Below are 27,929 nucleotides of genomic sequence, written 5' to 3'. Positions count from 1 at the left end.
GTCACAAACCCTCTTGAGTTTGCAGGTATGTGTCAGTCCAGGAATGTGATCTCTTATCACTCTAAAATATCATACTTGTCCCTCAGGTCAACTATGCATAACTCTGAGTGAGTTGTTAGACATTAGACATCTGGAAATATTGATATTCTTCTGTCTATTTTCAGCACATGTGGGTGCTGGCAGACTGGACATCACCATAAAGAGGATAGGACAGTTTGAGATGTCACATGCTGCCAGCCTTATAAATGTGACCTGAATATTGCCTTGATGCCAGTGTTGCTCGCCTCAGCCCTTGAACCTGCACCATCCAGCGATTCTTGCCCAAGTTTCTCATCAGGTGAGATATTTTTTTCTTTGTGCCACATTGTTTATTAGGATTCTTTCTTCCGTGCATTGTGCTGTGTCAATATATGGACCCAATAACAAGAGAGAAAAGGAATGAAAGGCAATGGGATGTGTAAAGGATGTTTAAGAGATTCACATCATGGCTGGAGTTGACGTGAGATTAAATAGCATTTCATATTGTTTTCATTGGTGCTTCCTCTGTGGTCTTACTCATTGGCATTTTTAGAAAGAAAGCATTCAGATGTTGATTGTTGTTTGTTTGGAGTGTGAAGCAAGAGGCTTAATCAGTGCCTTTTTTCATTTGCCTTTTTAGTGATGATATTAAAAAGATGTGGAAGGTTTTACATCTGTACAGTATGGTTTAAATAGGCTGAAACAAATACATGCTTATGGTTGACTGAATTGTGTTAAGGATGTTGATTAGCCATTTAATATATCTTAAGCTATGTTATTGTGAGATATATTGGATATAGATATATTTTACAAGAATGTAGTTGTGAAGATGATTGCAGTATGCATGTTAAAGCTTAACATATGTAATTAGAGATATAGATATATAATTACATGATATAGATATATATCAGAGGCATACTAAGATGTACACCACTATGCCCTGTCTTACCTGTGAGACTTGACTCGGACACTTGAGACAGGGGGCGTGCCTCCTGTCCCATATCCAAAGATTATTGCGCGCACACAGTGTCAGGTTTTAACACATCTTTAAATCATGAGCTATGCCATGTCAAACATTTTATTGCTGAGTTGGTGCCCTCTTTCTCAAAGTTAATAGAGCCAAAAAATGCAGCGTCACTGGGTACTGACAAGTCAAGGGTAGCGTGAGCAATACAACAGCATATTGAAATTAGCTGGACTGCTCCTTTAAAAAGTAAAAAGAGAAGCCATGGTAGGTAAACATCAATGAATATGTTATGTGTACAGTTCCTTGTACTGAATTTGTGTAAGCTGTTATACATTACATTACTTATTTTAGGGAGATTGAGGTACACATTTATTTACTATTAAAGATGCATATCTGCTTTATGGAGTCAAATATGATGTATGAGTTCTGTGAAATCTGACCGTTTTTTGTTGTTGTTGAGGAATTCACAATTTACATTGATTTTTCCTTTGTTGATTAGGAGGAAACCACAAAAAAGCCAACATGTCTGAGTAAGTACTCAAAAGTGTAAAACTCCTATGTATCGACAATTTCCAGGTTTTAGTGAACAACAGGCTTTCTATGTGCTTCGTCGACTCGACGAAGCACAAACGAAACGCGTTGTCACCCATCAGTTTTACATTGAGTTAACCTCGGCACATTGTTCCTCAGGAAGAAGATGACATCGAGCCGCAAGCATCACCTGAAGGTAAATCTTCTCTTCAATCTTCTCCTCTTACCAGACTCACCAACTGTCTTCAAAACTGTCACAATGTGACAGTTTTCTGAGGCCAATCTCTCTCTCTCTCTCTCTCTCTCTCTCTCTCTCTCTCTCTCTCTCTCTCTCTCTGACCTATTTAGAGTGTGATGCTCGCAATTGCGGCTACACGTCTGGAGCAGGAGAAAGTTGACATTGTAGCAGCCAAGGAGGCCTACCTGAATGAGCACTGCCCAGCCCTTAGCATGCCCGGTGCCTTGGAGGAGCTTCAGGTGAGCCTAGCCAGAGTCAGTGACACGCTGACCTTGAATGCCATTTCAATTCAGTGTTACAATGTTCTTTTATCTGATTTCATGACAGCAGTAATGTTATATGATATTCCCCTACCAATTTCAAAACTAAAAAAAATGTATAAAATGAAATAAAATCAAAATCAAAAAATAAAATCAGATTAAAAAAAAATCAGCATGGGGGCAATTGGAAGTGGGGTATTTCCCTACCAAATTCAAACATCAAAATACTGATTTTATTTTAACTGATATCAACTGGAAAAAAAAACCCACAATAGAAACATCCGAAGCATTTTGGAGAAGAGCTTTTCACATCAAGACTGAAACTATTGGGACCTTAACTGTAGTAATTAATTTGAATCCTGGTCTCCTGTGTGAAGGAATTAAGGAGGCCTATTGACCTGTTCAGAATCGACGTCCTCATGAATGCGTGCACATCGTTGACTCAAACACACCAGAGATGTTTTAAAGGTATTACGAGATACTTCACTCTTCTGTGTGGTACTGCACTCTAGGGCCGCGAGTGCAGACTCCGTTCAGAATGAATGGGCTGCGCTCTCTCGACAGCGGCCACTAGGTGAACTGCAGGCATGGGTAAAATAGGGAGTGGGGAGGCTGTATGTAAAACTGGCTGTGAACACACACACACGAACAGACAGTGCAGACCCTAAAGAGAGAAAACCTGCCGTCCTGAGGTGTGTACGTTGATAAAAAAGTAGAGATCCCGAAAAGTACACTGGTTATGCTATTTTGAGAGGTAAGAGGCTGTTCCAGAGGTTTGTTGTTACAAGACATTAAACTACTGACTGGACTACTGAACTGCACTGAACTACTGACTGGACATCGTCAGGAATGCCCGTGTCTGTGGTGCCCACTGCATATCTGAAGTTAGCGTGACCATCCATTATCTTATTTCGGGAAAAAACACCTGTCGATGGTCGATTCTGATACAACGATGCGCACGCAGCCAAATTACGTCATATCTGTTTACAAACTCTAAAGGGGTCAATATAGGAGAAGCCTATTTTTAATCAGTAGTAAAATAAGACACCCTGGAAGAGACATGACTTGTAATCAGGAGTATTTCCTTACTCATGCTCCTTACTGATAGAATTTAGGTGCCATGTTTCAAACTTGGCAAACTTCAAACTTTTTTTATTCATGTCACTTTGAGCTGCATGTTTTTTAATTGGATGATACAATTATTTTTTAACTACATTAATTTGTTTTCTCCAGGGTTTGTTTATTATTAATTTGCCAGAGCATGAGCACTATGTGTTGTGCAGAATGCCTCAAGTTCATTTTCCCTGGCATGATCTGAGGTGCCTTGGCAGACGTCTGCACTCGAGTTCTTTTCTACTTATTATTATCTCCGCCAAGAAGATTATTTGATCGTCTGAGTTTGTGTGTTGGTTAGTTGGTTTGTTAGTTTGTTCGCTGTAACTTCGCGGCCTACCACAAAGCGGAGCAGCGGTGTGGCACTGTGCAGAGCCGTACTGCCACGGTGCATAATGCGCGGCTATCAACCGGTGTTCTGTAAAATCCTCCTACATGTCATATAATCCTACAAAGCCCCATTGGACATGCACAGACCACGAAACGTCATTTCCTGTCATTTAGTCGTAATATTATCCTACACCAGCTGATCGATCCTAAGACTGTGCACTAGCGGAGGACAGATAAATAGAGTACTTTAATCTAACTTCATGTTGATGCTCCTAAACATAATCTAAGTTAAAGGGACAGTTTGGTCAATTTCAACATGCAGTTGTATTGCTCACGCTACCCTTGACTTGTCAGTACCTGGTGATGCCACATTTTTCGGCTCAGCCCTTTCCGAGATATGAGCAATTCTAATGGGGGCAGTGTTTGTTTACATTTTAAAAAAATGAAACATAGGCCAACTCCAAATATTTTCCCAAAAGGTACTGCTGTTTGCTAGTTGTCTGCTGATGTTTTATAACCTTTTGGATGTTTTTGGGAATAAATAAAAATGTTTTTTTGAAATGTAAACAAAGAGCTGCCCCCATTACAATGACCAGGATCTCGGAAACGGCTGAAGAAGAAGAAAAAAAAATCTCAGGCACTGACAAGTCCAGGGTAGTGTGAGCATTACAACTGCATGTTGAAATTGACCAAACTGTCCCTTTAATGTCGATACTCTTAACCACTGTGTGACTCTTGAAATGCGTCTCAAACGGACGTTATCATAGAATGGGCGATATCAGTTGATAAAGTTGTTGACCGTCTGCATGCACAGCTGTTCGGTAAGTAAATTAATTTCATCAAGTTTTAGAGTGCAATAAGAGCAAACAACATCTAAACAGATAGGAAGTTTGAATATTACATTAAAATTAGTACTCCCGTGCAGAAACTAAAAGGATATTTTTACAATGTTGGACAGTTTGACAGCCATGTCTGACAGAAAATCCTACGTAGGAAAATATTACAATGTAGGAAAATCTGTCAGAAGACCGGCACTAAAGCCATACTGTACTTGCATGGCCATAAGCACATCAAAACATTTGTGTAAAATATAATATATAGTAGACCCCTATGGCGCGCATATCACTGCCGGTCTCGCAGACTTCATTGTTTTCCAAATTTTTTCATGGCGGATATCATGGTATTCGGTAACCTGGTTCTCACGCCATCTGGAACATTGACAATCGCTTAGCTCTGGAAAGGCACGGGTGTGTTCAAAACAGCTCGAACCTGATTGTCGAATTCACGTGGCTTTTTTTGAATCACTACTACTTCAACCACTGACTTGTGTATACCCCGCCACGCGATCTTGCCCCGCGATTCTGATTGGACCAACCATGAAATATCGGATGCCGTTCGGGCTCGTCTAAGATTTCCAGACCCTCGTGCAAGCTCACGAAGTTTAACAAAGATGCAGGAAGCACGAAGGGTCTGAGTGGGAGCCAGGCTAGGTATTCGGCAGGCACTGAAGAAATACTTCATACATCATATGAAGGCCTGATATAGGCTACAATGTGGCACACATATCAGTGCAGCTCTCACAAAGTTAATTGTTCTCCGTCAGTTTTTTTTCCCCTGTCAACAAAATCATTTTTGTGTACATTTTGTCCGGTTGAAGTTTATCAACGCAAACCTTGTGCACTTAAAAACATGTGAAACACAGACGTATTTTCAATAACAAACTAACGGTTAAGGGATTAATAAGACAGCGAACTGTGGTCTTCAATGAGGAAAAGGGAAAAGACAATTCCTGCTCTACCGACAGCGGCAAGGCCATCCAGTAAAAATAGCCCACATGGGCCCTGCCATGGCCAACTGGTAGGGCACTCATATACCATGCGGCTGACCCGGTTCGATTCCCGGCCCGGGTCCTATGCCGACCCCTCCCCATCTCTCTCCCCAGTCGCCTTTCTGTCCACCTCTCACACTGTCCTGTCGAATAAAGTCAAATAATACCCCGAAAAATAGCCCACATGAGGAATATGCCCACACATTCTTTATGCTGATCAAATTAATTTTATCCCGCTCACTACATTTAAGGTTCATCAAAGTTGCATTGCAAGCGGAATGAACAGTGACCACAAAGTCAGAAAGTATGCATTGTCAGAGGGCAAGGTTGACCACCTTACCTCTTACCGCACACTACATAGCAAATAATAATACATAGGCCTAAGTGTGATTATTAAAAAAAGGTTGTGATTCTGATTGGGATGTGCCACGTTCAGTTGACAACAATATTTGCTTTATGGCTTATAAAGTTTATTGCAACCACCTAGCTAGCTTATAGAGTGGCTAAAAACGTACCCTTCATTCGATAATATAAATTAATCATAAATATTTGTGACATAACATTCTTTTCTTTTTAAATGCAACACTTCAATAACTTAGTTAAGCTGTAAATATATTTTCCTGATATTGATTAAAAAATAGCCTATTGTCTCAAGCCAGAATGTGAGATTAAATGTGAATATTTAGTCTGGCCCCAATCAATGAGACATCGAAAGATTGTTGATGGGAACAGCCCGTTGTTTTTCAAACTGTGCCTATTGGCCAACGTTTTGTCGTCACTGCCTCAAAATCCAGTCCACTTTGCATCCAAAGATTCAAAACAAATCTCCTGCTTTGTGCTTGGCCAGCCAGTTTCAGGGCATGGGGCATTGTCCGAGGCTAGACCCACTCGTAGGCTAAAATAATTTTGCCTGCTGGCTGGTGGATATAGTTTACTAGGCTACCAGTCTGGACATTTTTGGACACTTGTACATATCTTAGATCTCTTATTATCTTAGTACTTAAAACATGTAACTTACTCATATTTCTCTATTGTAAAAATCAGACAAAACAAAAGTTAAACAAATCCAAACAGATATGTGCACACTACCGTCAATGCTGTAATTCCATTTAAGTGCGCTTTAAAAGTGCTGTATTGGATAGCTCTGCCATTTAAAATTGTCCAGTGGTAAAACAATAATGTGATGATTGGCAGCATGATGTGATGAAAGGCATGCTGCCAATCATCAAAATGTTAATAACAATACATTTTACAATGTTAGCAGTATGCAGCAGCCGGCAAGCTCCAGTAAGTGACTTTGCAAATTACAGTAGGGCCTGTGGCATGACCAATCACAGATCACAAATCAAACATTTGGCAGTCCCACAATGGCAGGTGAACTAAACACACCAACGCTAACCAGATGACATAATACTTATAAAAGAGACACATATCATTTGGTTCACTCTTGACAATTCTCTGAACACACCTATGTATGAATATGCATGGATTGCACCACATCATGACACAAACATGACATTTCTAGTTGTTACTATTTGTGACCATGGTTTCATTCTCATAGAAATGGTAGTTTGGTGAATTATACCTCTGTGCTACAACCAAACGTTGCTTTCCGATTTGAAACCCACTGTATAATTCGGGTTTTGGTTTCAGTGTGTTATGAAAATGTTTTTTGATTTCCTATTTGAAGCCTATGGCTGACACTTTGTATCATTTTGTGACATAACCAACATTCCACAGAAACTCTGCAAAGAGCTTCATTCAAAGATCGACAAAGTTGATGAGGAGAGATACGATGTTGATTCCACAGTCACCAAGGGACAAAAAGCGGTAAGATTGGTGACATGTTTTATTATTTATTATTGTTTATTAATTATTAAAGCCATTTGTGTGGTATTGGCAAATAAGTCAGTGCTTGTATTCTCTCCCTAGGTTGATGACCTGAACATCAAGGTAACAGAATTGAAGGGTATGAAGAAGCCAGCTCTGAAGAAAGTGCGTATGTCCGCTGACCAGATGCTTCAGGCTCTGCTGGGCTCCAAGCACAAGGTCACTATGGATCTGAGGAGCAACCTGAAGCAGGTCAAGAAGGAGGTCAAGGTTGAGGAGGTGAGTATTCAGTGTTGTCAGAAACCAAAGATGTTTATTATCCACAGTTTTCTATTTTAGAATAAGAAGGCATTAATCAGAAAAGAAGTACACTCAAACAAAGTCAAGTTTGCATGCAGACATGTGCTTATGAAGACGGGATTGGTCTGATTTTCCACATTGTGCTCAACTCTCCTCACTTTACAGGCTGGTGACTGGCGTGCGAACATTGAGGACAATAAGGACAGGAAGAAGAAGTTTGAGGGCGCTGAGGCGTAAACGAAGTTAAGTGGTGAGTTGATATTCACATCAAGCCATCATAGTCTCATAAATGTCGCCTCAATCAACATGAGCAGATGTGGCCTAATAGTTAAGGAGGTGTTCTTAAGATCAGAGGGTTGTAGGTCAAATCCCCAGGTTCGAATTCTTACCTCTCCCTACACCTCCTGGCTGAGGTGCCTTTGAGTCGGGCATCTAATCCCATATTGCTCTAGAAACTGTACCCAATTTCCCAGAATTTTTTTTAAAGTCACATTGGCCATAGGTGTATGTTTAGGGTCATCTTCAAGTTGGAAAAGAGAACAATGACCCATCTGTCCTAAAGTTTTGGACCACATTAGATACAATGTTTTGGCTGACAAGTAAAGCTTTGAAGGTCTTCCAATATCATCAACCTTTCTGGTGTAAAACGCATATCTTTTTTTCTCAGGTCTTTTGTCCTTTCTCTTCCTTGTGCTGTCATTGCTTACAGCAGGAAATGGGAAGGAGTTTACAAAATTCGAAGTATTGTTTTATAGCCAACTGTTCCTTAAACTCTTTTGAGACTTATTGAATGATGGTTCAATTACTAAAACATAGCTTTTCAATGAGACTTTCATTGGGCTGCATCCACTTTTGCACCACGTAATTTCAGAAAATTAAAAAAAAAAATTAAGTAATAGAATTCAACTTACTCTTCTGTGGTAACCTTCACAGAGGTTGTATTAAACTTACTCTGTGCACATTTTGGAAATCACTTGTGTTTATTGAAATACTGTTCAAAATGTTACTTTGTGCACCATTTATTGGTGTACACTGTACTGTATGTTCATCAATGTGTGTCCTGAAAATAAGAAAAGTCAAATATCTTTCAAGTATCTGTCTTGCACTGTCTATCTTTTGCATTGTTCCACAGGCTCAAGATGTTGGGGGTTTCCTCCAGAACGGTTGGATGGCAGAACTTAACACATGGATGGCAGAACACGGATGTGTTGGGATGAGAGGCTTTTTTTTCTTCTTTTATTTTTGTTGCAACATTCTTTTTTCCTTTTGAAACATGCATTTTGTTGTACAAATGTATAGATCAACAGATGTATAGTCACGTCAAGTCATTAAAATGAGATGTCATTTAAGATCACATTCTCTTCTGGATTTTTTCAGTGCATGGATCGCTAATGACATTCTTATATCCTTACATCTTATCAGTAGACAATGGGTCTGTCCACCACCAGACATCAACAGAGTTCAGACAGGCTCTCTTCGACCCAGTACCCCTACACTTAACCCCCTCCCCATTTCTTTCTCTTGCTCTCCTTGCCCCTGTCTGTCTCTGTGTAACATGGACACACACACACACACACACACACACACACACACACACACACACACACACACACACACACACACACACACACACACACACACACACACACACACACACACACACACACACACACACACACACACACACACACACACAGGAGGGGTGGGGGGGTTGGTACATATAAAGATAGACATTGATACACACACTGATACCCAAACACGCAGCATGCACACGATCTTTCATCTTAACATTCTTGCTGGAAGGGTTGCAGAGGAACAGATCAACTTGTAATGGAGCTGCAATTAAGTTGTAATAGAGCCACAGACTTTCCTATTTAGTCATGCATTTGTGCAGGGCAAGTGAAAAGTTACCCAGAAGTTAACATATATTGAAAGCAAGTAGAGTTGACCTGGTGACATGGTGAGTTCAGTTTCTGTGCTTTTTATGGTAAAAAATTAAATCAAATTCAAACATTTAATTTCGTGAATGAAAAATGTGAAAATGTGTGTCTCTGCCGTATATGCTTAGGAACGAGGTGAAAGAGGACAGCTTTGCAGAAGAGAGGAGATGGAAACGTGTGAGTCAGAGAGCAACATGACGAAATGCTCCCCCCTCTGTCCTTTGGCGGTATTGAAGGTAGGCCTACACTCCCAAGAATCTCACTGCCATACCACTGCCAGCCCAATCCAAACATCATTGCGTTTTTTTTTTTAATCGTAATCGTAATTAACAACCACTTGCCCATACTTTGAATACTTGTTCTAAACTCTTAGCACAGTCTGACATCTACAAAACATAATTGACAAAATGGTTTCTTCTCAAAAACACATCCTGTTACTACCCCCTCAAAATAGAATTTATCTTTTTCTACACACACTAACTTTACCAAAACACTAGACGTCAAGCTCAAAAGGAATCACTTCTGTCAAAGAATAACACTTATAATATTTTCACTTCAAAAGGTATTCAAAGAATACTAGGTTTCAAAATACTACAAAAACTACATAGACTTTTATGTTTTAGGTAACATAGGTAACATGCAATATACCCAATTAACACTGCATGTCTTTGTAAAGAACTGTATATATCCATAGGGCCTACAATGTTGACATTCAAGAGGATTCAAGTAGGAAGCAAATCTTTGTTTAATTAACTTTTTTTTTTACTACAGAAGGTACAGTATAAATACTGTTTAGGCTATAATATGATAGAACATCTAAAGTTGTACTGTATTACTAATATATGTAATATATGTGAAACAATTAAGTAAACTTCAAAACTTTTGCTTACACTGTTTACACCAATTCATATGAATGTTTTGACAGTGAATATCTAAGAATTAGATCAATATCTAAGAATTAGACAGTAATGTAAAATTACATGATTTTTACCAGATTTTGTTAGGCCTAGAGATTCTTCACATCAGTCTTGTTCTCTCCAGCTGTTGCATAACCATGTGCATGTTCAATCTTTGATCACTTTCTTCTCAATTTTCCTTTTCCCCACCTAATTTCAAAATCTAACTTAAATTGGAAGATTTGTTTTCTATCTTTCATTCAATAGTCTGTTCACTGTGGTCGTGGTAATGTCATACAAAGAAATTTGAATTGACTAATGTTTTGAATGCTGTATTTCTATTTTTGCATTTGAAAATAGCCCATAAAACATGCATATTTGTATTGCTGTGGTTATCTTGTATATCACTGACTCTTGAAAGAGTGGCAAAAATATGTTTCAACTATAAAAGTGCCAATTATGTTGAAAATCAATTACATTTTCATTTACAAAATAAATCTAGGCAACGAACAAGGGGTCTGTTACACAAATGTACAGTTGTTTGAAAGATGTAAGTGTGATTTGTTATTTGTCATTGCTGTAAACCTGCCCACACCTTGTAAAACATGCTGTCCTATGGACAGACATCATCATTTCAGTTGACTAAGAATAATAAAATCACGGATGGAATTGAATAATATCACCATGACGTGGAAGAACGTATTGAAGTGGTTCTACAGAACTGCAAATAGTCAGTTTATAACAATATTTACTATTATTTTCTGATCGCTCAAAATGTGTCCCACATATTCGTCACCACTGTCAGATATTTTTAAAGACAATAAATTCAGGCATGTACAAGGTCATTGTCTTTGCTGAGGGCGCAGTTTTAAACCTTTAGCTCTACTGCATACTGCACCATCACCGAAGCTCCTGTTGCTTAAGTTTACTATTTTCTCTTCAATTTGTTAATTTGTTTGTTTTTCGTGCTTCAACCGCATTGACTTGGTGGTGTCTGACGTCACATGAAAAAGCTTATTTTGGATCAAGCCATCAGACTATGAAGCAATTGACATAAACATCAGTGCACAGCAGCCAATCAAATTTGTAGGCGAAGACACCAAGCAGGAAGTTAGCTCATATCTCGGCAACGCATGCTCATATCACAACCAATTAGTACTCAAGACCTCTACTACCACAGCCGGTCATACCCATAAAGCCTCTGAGTCTACTACCCTCAAAGCGGTCAATTCCGTGGAAATTGGTCTCTAGGGGGCACTACAGTATGCAAAAATCTGTTTTGGCAAAAGGTCCAGGAGGTTAGCTTATCTAGCAATAACAATTTATAATGCTGTGTCTTAAAGAAAACAGTAAGTTGCTGGTGGAGTTATATCAGGGATGATTGACAGTTAGGAGGTGCTCCTCTATCTGTGTAGTCTATATAATATTAATCACAGATGCAAGAATCATATTGTGTTTTTCTTTTAAAAAAAATGAAAGAGGTTGATGAAATTATTAGAAGTATGCGTATCAGAATCATCCACCTCTGTTTGAGATCCTTTTTTCTCTCTCGTATTCTGCCTATTCCCTATTACAGGATGGATTATTGTGTTGTGAATGTGATCTCTTATCACTCTAATATATCATAATTGTCCCTCAGGTCAACTATGCATAACATTGAGTGAGTTGTTAGACATCTGGAAATATTGATTTTCTTCTGTCTATTTTCAGCATATGTGGGTGCTGGCAGACTGGACATCACCATAAAGAGGATAGGACAGTAGGAGGTGTCACATGCTGCCAGCCTTATAAATATGACCTGAATATTGCCTTGATTGCCAGTGTTGCCCGCCTCTGCTCTTGAACCTTCACCACCCAGCGATTCTTGCCCAAGTTTCTCATCAGGTGAGATATTTTATTTCGTTTTTCGTTGCATTGCGTATCAAAGTGGACGAAATAACACGAGAGAAAAGGAATGAATGGCAATGGGATGTGTAAAGGATGTTTAAGAGATTCACATCATGGCTGGAATTGACGTGAGATGAAATAGCATTTCATATTGTTTTCATTAGTGCTTCCTCTGTGGTCTTACTCATTGGCATTTTTAGAAAGAAAGCATTCAGATGCGGATTGTTGTTTGTTTGGAGTATGAAGCAAGAGGCTTAATCAGTGCATTTTGTTTTCATTTGCCTTTTTAGTGATGCCATTTAAAAGATGTGAAAGATTTTCTCTCTGTACAGTCTGGTTTAAATAGACTGAAACAAATACATGCGTATGGCTGAATTGTGTTAAGGATGTGGATTAACCATTTAATACATCTTAAGTTATGTTATTTTGAGATATATTGGATATAGATATATGAATATTGATATATTTTACAAGAAAGTAGTTGTGAAGATGATTGCAGCATACATGTTAAAGCTTAAGATATGTAATACAAAGATGTCAGAGGCATGCTAAGACATGCAGCAGTGTGCCCAGTCTTACCTGTGAGACTTGGCTTGGTCATTTGAGACGGGGGCCGTTCCTCCTGGCTCATATCCAAAGATTATTGCGCACACGCAGTGTCAGGTTTGAGGACAACTCATTAGCTCATTAGCACACACACACACACACTCACACACACACAAACGGTCAAACGGTTTATTGCTGAGTCGTAACAAAGTTAATAGAACCCACCACCCCCCTCCCCAACACACTCACACACACACACACACACACACACACACACACACACACACACACACACACACACACACACACACACACACACACACACACACACACACACACACTAGTGCATAGATACACACATGCATCAATATGTGTTAGGACAATATACATACAATATACAAACAATACATATACATGACACCTAATGTACAGTAATATTTGAAGCTCCACACAGAAAGCTCAAACATATTTAGAATTAAATATGTTGTGTGTACAGTACCTTGTGCTGAATATGTGTAAGCTGTTATACATTACTTATTTAAGGGAGATGGACCTAAACATTTCACTATTAAAGATGAGTATCTGCACTATGCAGTCAAATATGGTGTATGAACTCTGTGAAATCTGACATTCAAATAAGAATGTACATGTCTTTGCAGTTTTTCTGAGCAATTAACATTTGACATTTTTTTTCCTTCATTGATTAGGAGAACACCACAAAAAGCCAACATGTCTGAGTAAGTACTCAAAGTGTAAAACTCCTATGCACAGACATTTTTCAGGTGCTGGTGAAGTGCAGCCAAGAAGTAATCCAGAGAGAAAAAGATGAATCACCGCACACTGGTGGTCTTAGATATGATATTGGATATATTTTTATTTTGGTGAACAACAAGCTTTCTACAGTATGTGCTTCGTCGATTAAGCACAAGCGAAACACGTTTTTGCCCTATCAGTTTTACAGTGAGTTAACCTCTGAACGTTGCACGTTGTTCCTCAGCAAGAAGATGACATCGAGCCGCAGGCGTGATCTGAAGGTAAATCTTCTCTTCAATGAAGCCTCTTACCAGACTCACCAACAGTTGTCCTCAAAACATTGGCATAATATCACATTTTCTGTGGCCAATCTCTCTCTCTCTCTCTCTCTCTCTCTCTCTCTCTCTCTCTCTGTCTCTGTCTCTCTCTCTCTCTCTCTCTTTTTATCTCTCTCTGATACATTTGCAAAGAAGTGATGTGGGACAAGGGGGTATGGTTTGTCAGTACGGGTGGCGGGCTGGTTTTCCATTGGTAATGGGTTGATTTTAATGGGTTAGGGTGGGTGGGTGTGGGTTTGGGGGATTGTTGACCATTTTTGTGGACATAGAGACCATGCAATGGTTCAGTGAAGGGATTTTAAAAGTCAAAGTCTCTCTGTTTCTCTTTTGCTCTCTCTCTCTCTCTCTCTGAACTCTAGAGTTTGATGCTTGCAATTGCGGCCCAGCGTCTGGATCAGGAGGCAGCTGACCTTATAGCATCCAAGGAGGCCTACATGAATGAGCACTGCCCACCTCTTAGCATGCCCAGTGGCATGGAGGAGCTTCAGGTGAGCCAGTGAGTCAGTGGCACGCTGACCAAGAATGCCACACGAAGAGCTCTTTTCCAAAATGCAATGGCAGACACTTTGTATCATTTTGTGACAAATACAACATTCCACAGAAACTCTGCAAAGATCTTCATGCAAAGATCGACAAAGTTGATGAGGAGAGATACGATGTTGATTCAACGGTCACCAAGGGACAAAAAGCGGTAAGATTGGTGACATGTTTTATTATTTATTATTTATTATTTATTATTAAAGGATAACTCCAGCCAATTTGAACATGCAGTTGTGTAATGCTCACACTATCCTGGACTTGTCAGTACCTGAGTTTTTTTGTTTTTTTTTTGTTCAGCCTTTTCCAAGATCCTGGTCATTGTAATGGGGCAGGTGTTTGTTTACATTTGAAAAAAAACCACCTTTATTTATTCCCAAAAACATCCAAAAGGTTATGCAACATCAGCAGACAACTAGCAAACAGCGATACCTTTTGGGAAAATATTCGGAGTAGGCCTATGTTAAGAAATCTTCAAATGTAAACAAAAGGAAGGCGGGGTCAGTGGTGGGCATGGAGCTGCAGTCACTCACCTCAACAGCTGAGAGCAGAACACTGAGCAGACTGGACTCTATTATGGACAATCAGCATCACCCCCTTAACGCCACCTTCACTAACCAACTGAGTCTGTTCAGTCACAGACTCCGTGCTTTCACCTGCAGGACAGACAGGCTAAGGAGGTCCTTTGTCCCTTGGGCCATTCAACTGTTTAACAGTATACAGAAGGACACTAAGAAGGACATCATTATTGGGGATTGGACTGCCTGAGATGCCAGAGCTGGCCCAGATCTGGAACCTCTTCATATGTGTGTGTGTCTGTGTGTCTGTGTTTGTTTTTATGTAGCTACTTGACACCTGAATTTCCCCCTGGGGATCAATAAAGTTTCTCTACTCTACTCTACTACTAAAATCTGCCCCCATTAGAATAGCTCAGATCTCGGAAACGGCTGAGCCAAAAAATGCAGCATCACCGGGTACTAACAAGTCAAGGTTAGCGTGAGCAATACAACAGCATATTGAAATTGGCCGAAGTGCTCCTTTAAAGCCATTTGTGTGGGATTGGCAAATAATTCAATGCTTGTATTCTCTCCCTAGGTTGACGACCTTAGAATCAGCGTAACAGATTTGAAGGGTATGAAGAAGCCAGCTCTGAAGAAAGTGCGTATGTCCGCCGATCAGATGCTTCAGGCTCTGCTGGGCTCCAAACACAAGGTCACTATGGATCTGAGGAGCAACCTGAAGCAGGTCAAGAAGGAGGTCAAGGTTGAGGAGGTGAGTATTCAGTGTTGTCAGAGACCAAAGACGTTTATTATCCACAGTTTTCTGTTTTAGAATAAGAAGGCATTAATCAGAAAAGAAGTACACTCAAAAAACATTGTGCTCGACTCTCCTCACTTTACAGGCTGGTGACTGGCGTGCGAACATTGAGGACAATAAGGACAGGAAGAAGAAGTTTGAGGGCGCTGAGGCGTAAACGCAGTGAAGTGGTGAGTTGATATTCACATCAAGCCATCATGCATAGTCTCATAAATGTTGCCTCAATCGACATAAGCAGCTGTGGCCTAATAGTTAGGGGCAATGGAAATGTGCACTCATTATTGGTGTACACTGTACTGTATACTGTATGTTCATCTATGTGTGATGTTCTGAAAGTAATTCAAGTCAAATATCTTTCAACTATCTGCCTTTGTACACTGTTCCACAGCTCAAGATGCAGGGGATTTCCACCAGAACAGTTGGATGGTAGAACACAACGGATGGATAGCAGAACGTGGATGTGTTGGGACGAGGGGCTTTTTTTCTCCTTTATTTTTGTTGCAACATTCTTTTTTTCCTTTTGAAACATGCATTTTGTTGTACAAATGTACAAAGTAACAGATGTAGTCACGTCAAGTCATTAAAAGGTGACTTTTAAGATAACTTTCTTTTCTGGATTTTTTTCAGTGCATGGATCGCCAGTGACATCCTTATGTCCTTAAATCTTATCAGTAGACAAAGGGTCTGTCCACCACCAGACGTCAACAGAGTTCAGACAGGCTCTCTTCCACCCTGTACCCCCTACGCTTAACCCCCTCCCCCATATATTTCTCTTGCTCTCCTTGTCCCTGTCTGTCTCTGGGTCTTTCTCAAAACCTAGTGCAGTGCACTTCCAAGTGTATCAGCCTCATTAGTCACACCCAGTGATTGGATACTCTTTATTAGTCACACTTGGAAGTGAAAGATGCACCCAATATCTCATCTCCTTGTCAATCTTGCTGGAAGGGTTGCCAAGGAACAGATTTAAGTTGATCTTGTTTAGGTATAATAGAGCCATCTCTATTATATAATAGAGATCTTATTTAGTCATACATGTATGCAGGGCAAGTGAAAAGTTAGCACATATTGAAAGCAAGTAGAGTTGACCTGGTGACATGGTGAGTTCAGTTTCTGTGCTTTTTATGGTAAAAATAAATTAAAATTCAAGCATTTAATTTTCTGAATGAAAAATGTGAAAATGTGTGTCTCTGTCTTATGTGCTTAGGAACGAGGTGAAAGAGGACAGCTATGCAGAAGAGAGGAGATGGAATGTGTGAGCCAGAGAGCCACATTAAGAAATGCTCCCCCTCCTGTCCTTTGGCAGTATTGCAGGTACACTTCCAAGAATCCCAACACCACTGCTAGCCCAATCCAATGTTTTGCTTTCAATCGGAATCGTTATTAACAACCGCTTGCCCATACTTTGAATACTTTTTCTAAACTCTTAGCACAGTCTAACAACTACAAAACACAATTGACCAAATGATTTCTTCTCAAAAACACATACTGTTACTACCTCCTCAAAGTAGAATTTATCTTTTTCTACACACACTAACTTTACCAAAACACTAGACGTCAAGCTCAACTTTAATTACTTCCGCCAAAGAATAACACTTATAATATTTTCACTTCAAAAGGTACATTGATTCAATCAAAGAATACTAGGTTTCAAAATTCTACAGAAAATACATAGACTTTTATGTTTTAGGTAACATGCAATATACCCAATTAACACTGCATGTCTTTGTAAAGAAATGTATGTCCATATAATGCTAACTTTCAAGATGATTCAAGTAGGAAGCATCTTTTTTTAATTAACTTTTTTTTTTACTACAGGAGGTACAGTAGAAATACTGTTTTGGCTATATAATATGATGAGTACTATAATAAGTTGTACTGTATTACTGATATATGTAATTATGTAAAACACTGAACATAACTGAAATTGGAGGATCTATTTCTAGCTTTCACTCAATAGTCACTGTGCTCCTGGTAATGTCATACAACGACATTTTAATTGACTAATGTTTTGGATGTTGTATTTCCATTTTTGCCACCCTGTGTGTATCAGATTGAATTTGAAAATAGCCCATAAAAGATGCATAATTTTATTGCTGTGGTTATCTTGTATATCACTGATTCTTCAAAGTTTGGCAAAACATGTTCAAGCTATGAAACTTTTATAAGTGCTAATTCTGTTGAAAATCAATTACCGGTATATTTTCATGAAATATTCCATAAGGTTATCTTCCACACACCACACTCTCCCGTCTTGCTGGTGCGTCTCTGAAGTAATCTAGTAGTTAGGAAATGGATCATACTCGGTGTTTCTTCTTTCTTGTTGTTTTCTTTTTATTTTAACATTGCAGGGACTGATAAAGAAAACAAGAAAGAGAGTGCGATCCATTTCCTAACTACATGAAATATTCCATGAAATCCAGGCAATGACCTAGGGCAGTGTTTCCCAACCTTTTTTGACTCGCGTACCCCCTAAGCCTTTTTGTTGTACCATGAGTACCCCCTATCTCATGCTCTCTATATATTCCTTTATCCCAGTATCTATTCAATTGTCATTATCACATTTTTCCGCGTACCCCCTGAGGTGTGCTCGCGTACCCCTAGTGGTACACGTACCCCTGGTTGGGAAACACTGGCCTAGGGGCCTGTTACACAAATGTGCAGTTGTTTGAAAGATTTCAGTGTAATTTATAATTTTTCATTGCACCTGCCCACACACTGTAAAAAATGCTGCCCTAAGGACAGACATCATTTCAATTGAGTAATAATAATAAAAAATATAGGATGGAATTGAATAATATCACCATGATGTGGAAGAACGTATTGAAGTGGTTCTACAGAACTGCAAACAATGATTTTAAAACAACATTTACTATTATTTTCTGATCGATTTTCTGAAAGCTTAATTCGTCTTAAGCCATCTTCAGACTTAAAGGGGCCCCTCATAATTAGCGGTGCAGAATTGACTCACCGGTGGGCCCTGCACCCTCCTGGGCCCCTATTTTCAGAAATGTTAAAAAAAAAAAAATTGGGGAAAATAGGGGCCCAAGAGGGTGCGAGGCCCACCGGGAAATTGCCGCTTTGCCAGATGGCCAGTCCAGCCCTGGCTGCCAATCAAATTTGAAGGCGAAGACACCAAGCAGGAAGTTAGGTCATATCTCGACAATGCATGCTCATATCACAAGACCCATTCGGCAACTCTTGGCCTTCCCATGAAACGACTTTTTTTTCCCCCACCTTTGCTCCACCCGCTCTATGTAGTGGCTAATCAATATGCCTAATGACTGGCAGTGATTGGCACCGCAAGACCAGCGGGTGGCACATTTGGAGGGGAAACGGTTTTATGGCCAGGCTAGAGGTGCCGACTGGGTCTATTTAGTGCTCAAGATCTCTACTACCACAGCCGGTCATACCCATAAAACCTCCCTGTCTACTACCCTTAAAGCAATTTTGTGCAAATTGGTCTCTAGGGGGCACTACAGTATGCATTAATGTGTTTTGGCAAAAGGTCAAACAGGCCACACTTGAGGTTAGTTTATATGTCAATAGTAATATGGGACCTGGATGGCTCTCACTGGCAGACTGAGAGAGGCATAGAGAAACAGAATGCTTTTAAAGGGGGGGCTCCACCTGCTCCTGATCAGTAATCAGGTTTCCCCACTCAACAGCGGCACCTAGAAAGGGAAACCGTGGCAGAGATCAACAATGGCAATTGGGACCCGGTGGAACCCTGCAATGACTAGGACCATGACACAATTTATAATGCTGTCTGTGTCTGAAAGAAAACAGTAAGTTGCTGGTGGAGTTATATCAGGGATACTTGACAGTGAGGAGTTGCTCCTCTATCTATGTAGTCTATATAATATTAATCCCAGATGCAAGAAGCATAATCATATTGAAAGAGATTGGTGAAATAATTAGAAGTATGCATATGAGAATCTTCTACCTCTGTTTGAGATTCTTCTTGTCTCTCTTGGGAGCTGTTTCCACGTAGCAGGATATTTTTAAATGTGGATATTTTTTTCTCCTGGTTACATTGGTTTTGGCCTTCCGTTTCCACGTAGCAGGTTTTTAAAATCCAGATATAAAAAAGCAGGCTTTAAAAATATGCTATTTAGGGGACTAAAACGCAATTGTTACAATAGAGTATTTACTTTTATCCACATGTTGCATTTACACCTAAACAGGAGAAAAAATAGCAGGCTTTTAAAATAGCAGGCTATGTGGAAACTGCTCCTTGTTCTGCCCCCTATTGCAGGATGGTTTATTTTGTTGTCAGTCCAGGAATGTGGAATGTCTTATCACTTCTAAAATATCATAATTGTTCCTCAGGTCAACAATGCATAACTTTGAGTGAGTTTGTTAAACAGGGATCTGGAAATATTTATATTTTTCTGTCTATTTTCAGCATATATGCTACATCTGCCTTATGTGGGTGCTGGCAGGAGGGGCGTTACCATAAAGAGCAAAGGACACTTTTGGTGTCAGATTCTGGCAGCCTTATAAATATGATCTGAATATTGCCTCGATGCCAGTGTTGCCCGCCTCTGCCCTTGCACCTTCCCCACCACCCAGCGATTCTTGCCCAAGTTTCTCATCAGGTGAGACATTTTTTTCCTTTGTGCCATGCTGTTTGTTAGGATCCTTCCTTCGATACATTGTGCTGTATCAAAGTGGACCCGATAACAAGAGAGAAAAGGAATGAATGACGATACGCATGAACAGCCATCCGGGCACTTTGCTCTTAAATGTGTGTTATGCCCCTTTATGGGGGAAATCAAACCGAATGTCTCATTAAAGAGGTAGGATGACGTCATTTGCGCGGTGTCCATGGCATGCTTGTGTCAAAATCTTTACCGGAATGAAACAATGCTGTTCAAATAAACTTGCTGTGAGACTTTTTTTTCATCCCGGAATGCCAGCTTTTGATACATATCTGAATACGGTATGTAAAGCAATGTTTTCAAATGATAAGTGTTTCCCACGACACTCCCTCGGACAGCGCTGCCAAAAGTTGCATATGGGCTTTTCTGACAGCGGACTAATTTAAATTTTAATCCTACCTGGAGCCCCTTTAACCCATTAGCGCAGAACTATGGCTCTCTGTAATGTCATACCAAAGTTGTTATAATGTAGTTAAGCATTTTCAGCAAGTGAATATGGTCGCCGGCGACCCCTGCTGCGGTTAGAGGCTACCTTACATGCTGCATCAGCTAGCCTAAAAGAACACAGTCCATGCTCCGGCTATATTATTTGAACAGCCGGCAACACAACACGTTTTCGGCCTGTTGAACGTGAACAACGATTGTCTACAGGTCCTTATCTTAAGTTTATTCTTTCCCAACACCTCCAACTGACTTGCATTGGATTTACCCTCAATGTTTTCCCCACAAAAAGGGCGTAACGTACATGAAACACGTCTCACCGTTCATGCGTATGGGATGTGTAAAGGATGTTTAAGAGATTCATGTCATGGCTGGAGTTGACGTGAGATGAAAGAGCATTTTATATTGTTTTCATTGGTGCTTCCTCTGTGGTCTTACTCATTGGCATTTTTAAAAGCATTCAGATTCTGAGTGTTGTTTGTTTGGAGTGTGAAGCAGAGGAGTTAACAGTTGATATTGATTTTTCTGTTGTTGATTAGGAGAACACCACAAAAAGCCAACATGTCTGAGTAAGTATTCAAAGTGTAAAACTCCTATGTATCAACAATTTCCAGGTGCTGGTGAAGTGCAGCCAAAAAGTAATCCAGAGAGAAAAAGATGAATCACCGCACACTGATGGACTTATATGTGATATTGAATACATTTTTATTTTGGTGAACAACACGCTTCGCTTGTGCTTCGTCGACGAAGCACAAGCAAAACGCGTTGTTACCCATCAGTTTTACAGTGAGTTGACCTCTGAATGTTGCACATTGTTCCTCAGGAAGAAGATGACATCGAGCCGCAAGCATCACCTGAAGGTAAATCTTCTCTTCAGTGGAGCCTCTCACCAGACTCACCAACTGTCTTCAAAACAATGGCATAATGTCACATTTTCTGAGGCCAATCTCTCTCTCTCTCTCTCTCTCTCTCTCTCTCTCTCTCTGACCTATTTAGAGTGTGATGCTCGCAATTGCGGCTACGCGCCTGGATCAGGAGGTAGCTGACCTTGTAGCAGCCAAGGAGGCCTACATGAATGAACACTGCCCAGCCCTCAGCATGCCCGATGGCCTGGAGGAGCTTCAGGTGAGCCTGGCCAGAGCCTTGCCTACCAAATTCAAACATCAGAGCACTGATTTAACTGATATTAACTGAAGAAAATCACAATAGAAACACTTGAGGCATTTTAGAAAATAATTTTTCACATCAAAACTCATATATGGAACCATTGGGACCTTAACTGTAGTAATTAATTTGAATCCTGGGTGACATTCTTCCGTGTGAAGGAATTACTGAGGCCAATATGGGAGAAGCCTATTTTTATTCTGTTGTAAAATGAGACACCCTGGAAGAGACATGACTCGTGATCAGGAGTATTTCCTTACCCATGCTTCTTACTGATAGAATTTAGGTGCCATGTTTTTTTTATTATTCATGTCACTTTGAGCTGCGTGTTTTTTAATTGGGGTGATAAAATTATTTTTACTAAGTTATTTTGTTTTCTCAAGGGTTTGTTATTTTTTCATTTTGCCAGAGCATGAACGCAATGTTTTGTCAATATGTTGGGATGCAAAATGTCTCAAGCTCAAGATTCTCCTTGGGGTAATTAATCTGAGCTACCCAGGCTCTGCCCTCCTAATGACGCAACACCTTCGGCTCCTCAACATTATTCAGGCAAAGAGCTTGTTCAAGCACATCTGAGCTCCGTCGGGCTGGGGACCTCTACCCACTTTGTCGTGAAGTTGGAGCATCTCCAACAGTCCTGGGTAGAGGCATGTTCAAGGCAGTGACATGATTTAAGTAGAGCTGTATTGGGACTAAGCAAGTGTTTGATTTAAATTTCAGAGCAGCGTTTTCTTGCATCGACCAGTTGCAAACTGAGGGAGGTGGGTTAACCATGCCATTTGGAAACGTTATTCGTTTTCTTCTTGGTCAGACCAGAATCTCGGTACGGTATGATCGGAAAGTCGATGAAAATCACACAATATCTGAGCTGCCTTGGCAGAGGTCTGCACTCTGCAAGCGAGTGCTTTTCTAATTATTATTATTGTCTCTGCCAAAAAGATTATGTGATCATCTAAGTTTGTGTGTTGGTTAGTTGATTTGTTAGTTTGTTCGCTGCTACCTCACGGACTGCCACAAGGTGGAGCAGTGGTTTGGCACTGTGCAGAGCCATATATAAAGAGAGTCTGGCTAACTCGAATCATGGACGCCATTTTCGCTCCCCACGGCGAGGATTCTACAGTGTAACCCTATGGACAGCATACCGTCAAAATCGCTGGATTTAAAATACAAATAAGGCTTCATTGACCATCAAACTTTTGTTGTAGTATTATCAAGATCCCAACATATGAAAACAAACGTTAACAAGTTTGTTCGTAGAGAAGGGATTTGCTTAAAACAGGGTTTTGTCAGCATAGTTTTGATGTGCTCAGCAGTGCATTCAAGCGTTACCTCCGTGTTGTTGTTGCCTAGGTAGGGCCAACGTCAAAGTAGATATTTAAGTACTGTACAGAAATAATATTCACAACAATGGTCAACTTCATGTACAGGGACCCTGGTGATACTTGCGCCAAAGTTTCACGTTGTGTCGAGATTTAGTAGTTTAAAAATAACGATGTGCTCAGCAGTGCATAACGCGATTACAGACAGTAGAACTGTAGGATGAGTCTGGATGCTCGTAGGATGAGTCTGGATATTCATAGGATGAGACTGGACGTGAGTTTAAATCGCAGGGGGAAAGGACCTTACTAGCGCGACAGAAATAATAACTTGGTGGGCAAAGTTATGTTTTCACAGTAGAGCATACTTACTGGTGGCAATTAAGATTTACAAGCTAATTTCAAGTTATGACAGAAACCTAATTTAATTCGTTTTCAAATTGCGGACAGGAGTTTTTGAGAGCATGCCATCATCATGGCTATTTCTTTCAAAAGTAATTGTTAACAAAAGTCGAAGGGGGAAAATACATTTACCTCACAAAACACGGAGAAATCTGCTGTTTTCAGGTTATTAATTCTGACCTTTATATTCCATAAAGGGGAGTTTATATCCATGTATGTCCCAAATCCTCCGTTTCTGTCACGAGTTAAACAATGCTGTTTTTTTCTCCTGACGCGGTCCTGCACTACAGCCATATGCACAACAGTTTGTCATAATAGTAATGTAATAATATTATATTAAAGCGTTATTTTTTATATCTGATGATGCTCATTAATGGGAGCGTGGGGAACGAAAATGGCGTCCATAAAACATGTGACCAGCCCAGAACCAATCAAAATAGCGGGATAGCTCGAACGTTCAAACCCATAGTTGGCCAGACTCTCTTTATATACGGCTCTGGCACTGTGCAGAGCCGTATTGCCTAATTTGATGTGCATAATGCACAGCTATCAACCGGCACTAAAGCCATACTTGCGTGGCCATAAGCACATCAAAACATTCAATGTGTAAAATGTAATATATAGTATAGTGCGCATATCAGCGCCGGTATCGCAGACTTCATAGTTTTCCAACTTTTTTCATGGCGGATATCATGGTATTCGACAGGCACTGAAGAAATACTTTCGTAGCCAACCAGTAAAAACAGTCCACATGAGGTCAAGTCAAGTAGGTTTTATTGTCAATTTCTTTACATGCACTGGTCATACAAAGAATTTGAAATTACATGTCTTGCTTTCCCATTAGACATAGACTAATCTAGGTAAGGACATAGACAGTATAGACATAGACAGTACTTATACATGGACTTAAGACAGTATGGACATAGACAGTGCTCATACAGACATTTAAAGTGCTATGGTATATGGCCATATGTGATTGTTCAAGTTCTTTATGGTGATCAAATTCATTTCATTCCACTCACTACATTTAATCAAAGATACATTGCGAGTAGAATGAACAGTGACCTCAAAGCCAGAAAGTATGCATTGTCAGAGGGCAAGGTTGACCACCTTACCTCTTAACGCACACTACATAGGAAATAATAATACATAGGCCTAACTGACTCAGGTTGTTATTCTGAGTGTTATGTGCCACGTTCAGTTGACAATTATATTTTTTATTTCTCCTTTATTTTACTAGGGTAAAAACACATTGAGGCAGTTGCCTCTTTTTCAAGTGGGACCTAGCCAAAAGAGCAGCAAAAAAACGCAAATCGCACTCCATAGGACTCACAGTACAGACAGAAACAAACAAGTCACAAAGACAACATATCCACAGACAGCAAAGCATAAAAGATGGAGACATAAAAACATGTAGGACATAACCATATAGAAATATGCAGGACATAACAAGGATAAAGCATATTTGCTTTCCATTTTTCATAGCAGTTTATAGCAACCACCTAGCTAGCTTGTAGAGTGGTTAAATCATACAGTAGCCTTCATTCCAGTAAATATTTGTGACATAACCTTCTTTTCTTTTTAAATACATCACATGCTCTTAAATAACTAAGTTAAGCTGTAAATATCTTTTCCCGAAATTGATTTAAAAATAGCCAGTCTGGACATTTTTGGACACTTGTACACACCTTAGATCTCTTATCTTAGTATTGAAAAAAAAGTACTTATCATATTTCTCTATTGTAAAAAGCAGACAAAATAAAAGTGAAACAAATCCACACAGATATGTGCAAACCACAGACAATTCTGTAATTCCATTTAAATGCGCTTTGCTAGATTGGATAGCTGTGCCATTTAAAATTATCCAGTGGTAAAACAATGATGTGATGAAAGGCATGCTGCCAATCATCAAATTGTTAATAACAATACATTTTACAATGTTAGCAGTATGCAGCGGCAATCAAGCTCCAGTAAGTGAATTTGTAAATTACAGAAGGGCCTGTGGCATGACCAATCACAGATCACAAATCAAACATTTGGCAGTCCCACAATGGCAGGTGAACTAAACACACCAACGCTAATCAGATGACATAGTACTTATAAAAGAGACACATACAGGTATAATTTGGTTCATTCTTGACGATTCTCTGAACACACCATTGTATAAATCTGCATGGATTGCACCACATCATGACACAAACATGACATTTCTAGTTGTTACTATTTGTGGCCATAGTTTCATTCTCATAGAAATTGTAGTTTGGTGAATTATATTGTACCTCTGTGCTAGAACCACACATTGCTGTCCGATTTGAAACACACTGTATAATTCGGGTTTTGGTTTCAGTGTGTTGTGAAAATGTTTTTTGATTTCCTATTTGAAGCCTATGGCTGACAATTTGTATCATTTTGTGGCATAAACAACATTCCACAGAAACTCTGCAAAGAACTTCATTCAAAGATCGACAAAGTTGATGAAGAGAGATACGATGTTGATGCCACAGTCACCAAGGGACAAAAAGCGGTAAGATTGGTGACATGTTTTATTATTTGTTATTATTAATCATGTATTATTAAAGCCATTTGTGTGGGAGTGGCTAATAGGTCAGTGTTTGTATTCTCTCCCTAGGTTGACGACCTTAAGATCAACGTAACAGAATTGAAGGGTATGAAGAAGCCAGCTCTGAAGAAAGTGCGTATGTCTGCTGACCAGATGCTTCAGGCTCTGCTGGGCTCCAAGCACAAGGTCACTATGGATCTGAGGAGCAACCTGAAGCAGGTCAAGAAGGAGGTCAAGGTTGAGGAGGTGAGTGTTGTCAGAGACCAAATATGTTTATTATCCACAGTTTTCTATAGAATAAGAAGGCATTAATCAGAAAAGAAGTACACTCAAACAAAGTCATGTTTGCATGCAGACATGTGCTTATGAAGACGGGATTGGTCTGATTTTCTACATTGTGCTCAACTCTCCTCACTTTACAGGCTGGTGACTGGCGTGCGAATATTGAGGACAAAAAGGACAGGAACAAGATGTTTGAGGGCGCTGAGGCGTAAACAAAGTGAAGTGGTGAGTTGATATTCACATCAAGCCATCATGCATAGTCCCATAAATGTCTCCTCAATCAACATGAGCAGATGTGGCCTAATAGTTAGGTGTTCTTAAGAGTTGCAGGTTCAAATCCCCAGGTTCGAATCCTTACCTCTCCCTACACCTCCACCCATGGCTGAGGTGCCTTTGAGTCGGGCATCTAACCCCATATTGCTCCAAGGACTGTACCCAGTTTCCTAGATTTTTTAAAAAGTTACATTGGCCATAGGTGTGTTTTTAGGGTCATCGTCAAGTTGGAAAAGGGAACAATGTCCAGGACCATCTGTCCTAAAGTTTTGGACCACATTAGATACAGTGTTTTGGCTGACAAGTAAAGCATGAAGGTCCTCTAATATCATCAACCTTTCTGATGTAAAATGTTTTTCCTTAATTTCTCAGGTCTTTTGTCCTTTCTCTTCCTTGTGCTATCATTGCTTACTGCAGGGAATGGGAAGGAGTTTACCCTACAAAATATTGTTTTATAGCTAACTGTTTGATAGAAACTATAATGAGTCCTTAAGCTCTCCTAAGACTCATTGAATGATGGTCCAATTATTAAAACATAGCTCTTCCATGAGACTTTGAATGGGGTGCTTTCACTTTTGCACCACCGTAATTTCAGAAAAATAAAAAACATGTCTTTTAAGTGATTTAATTCAACTTACTCTTTTGTGGTAACCTTCACCGATGTTTTATTAAACTTGCTCACTTGGATATTTTGGAATCCACTTATATTTATTGAAATATTGTTCTAAAAATGTTACTTTTTGCACCCATTATTGGTGTACACTTGACTGTATACTGTATGTTCATCAATATGTGTCGTCCTGAAAAGTAACGTCAAATATCTTTCAACTATGTCTTTGTGCACTGTTCCACAGCTCAAGATCCAGGGGATTTCCACCAGAACAGTTGGATGGTAGAACACAACGGATGGATAGCAGAACACAGATGTGTTGGGACGAGAGGCTTTTTTTTTCTCCTTTTATTTTTGTTGCAACATTCTTTTTTTCCTTTTGAAACATGCATTTTGTTGTACAAATGTACAAAGCAACAGATGTAGTCAAGTCAAGTCATTAAAAGGTCGCTTTTAAGATAACTTTCTATTCTGGATTTTTTTCAATGCATGGATCGCCAATGACATCTTTATGTCCTTACATCCACCAGACGTCAACAGAGTTCAGACAGGCTCTCTTCCACCCTGTACCCCCTACGCTTCACCCCCTCC

At 39.8% G+C, this 27,929-nt stretch overlaps 3 protein-coding genes across 7 annotated transcripts; all 3 read left to right on the top strand.

Annotated features, from left to right (window-relative positions):
• The first annotated feature begins 252 nt into the window (after nucleotides 1–252).
• On the top strand, nucleotides 253–8,769 carry LOC134447710 (troponin I, fast skeletal muscle-like). The gene is made up of 8 exons (XM_063197317.1): nucleotides 253–337; nucleotides 1,485–1,515; nucleotides 1,676–1,712; nucleotides 1,865–1,993; nucleotides 7,026–7,115; nucleotides 7,218–7,394; nucleotides 7,581–7,665; nucleotides 8,548–8,769. Exons 1-7 carry the CDS (start codon nucleotides 268–270, stop codon nucleotides 7,650–7,652), a joined length of 606 nt encoding a protein of 201 aa, XP_063053387.1. The 5' UTR covers nucleotides 253–267; the 3' UTR covers nucleotides 7,653–7,665; nucleotides 8,548–8,769.
• A 3,276-nt stretch (nucleotides 8,770–12,045) lies between these two features.
• Nucleotides 12,046–15,787, top strand: LOC134447714 (troponin I, fast skeletal muscle-like). The gene is made up of 7 exons (XM_063197322.1): nucleotides 12,046–12,135; nucleotides 13,392–13,421; nucleotides 13,682–13,718; nucleotides 14,135–14,263; nucleotides 14,377–14,466; nucleotides 15,408–15,584; nucleotides 15,715–15,787. The coding sequence occupies exons 2-7, from the start codon at nucleotides 13,414–13,416 to the stop codon at nucleotides 15,784–15,786; spliced, it is 513 nt and encodes a 170-aa protein (XP_063053392.1). The 5' UTR covers nucleotides 12,046–12,135; nucleotides 13,392–13,413; the 3' UTR covers nucleotide 15,787.
• LOC134447715 (troponin I, fast skeletal muscle-like) lies at nucleotides 12,113–27,795 on the top strand. 5 transcript variants are annotated; one of them, XM_063197324.1, is made up of 9 exons: nucleotides 16,021–16,940; nucleotides 20,035–20,227; nucleotides 21,271–21,300; nucleotides 21,555–21,591; nucleotides 21,728–21,856; nucleotides 26,048–26,137; nucleotides 26,243–26,419; nucleotides 26,596–26,680; nucleotides 27,583–27,795. In XM_063197324.1, the coding sequence occupies exons 3-8, from the start codon at nucleotides 21,293–21,295 to the stop codon at nucleotides 26,665–26,667; spliced, it is 513 nt and encodes a 170-aa protein (XP_063053394.1). In that variant the 5' UTR covers nucleotides 16,021–16,940; nucleotides 20,035–20,227; nucleotides 21,271–21,292; the 3' UTR covers nucleotides 26,668–26,680; nucleotides 27,583–27,795. The 5 variants fall into 5 exon arrangements, with proteins under 5 accessions (XP_063053398.1, XP_063053394.1, XP_063053395.1 ...); XM_063197325.1 differs by having other exon boundaries at nucleotides 19,295–20,227; XM_063197327.1 differs by lacking the exon at nucleotides 16,021–16,940 and adding an exon at nucleotides 18,680–19,414.
• The last annotated feature ends 134 nt before the right edge of the window (nucleotides 27,796–27,929 follow it).

Source organism: Engraulis encrasicolus, chromosome 4 (genome assembly GCF_034702125.1).
Source record: "Engraulis encrasicolus isolate BLACKSEA-1 chromosome 4, IST_EnEncr_1.0, whole genome shotgun sequence".
Classification (NCBI taxonomy): Eukaryota; Metazoa; Chordata; class Actinopteri; order Clupeiformes; family Engraulidae; genus Engraulis; species Engraulis encrasicolus.
Note: the sequence above shows the minus strand (reverse complement) of the source record. Positions and strands in the feature narration are given on the sequence as shown.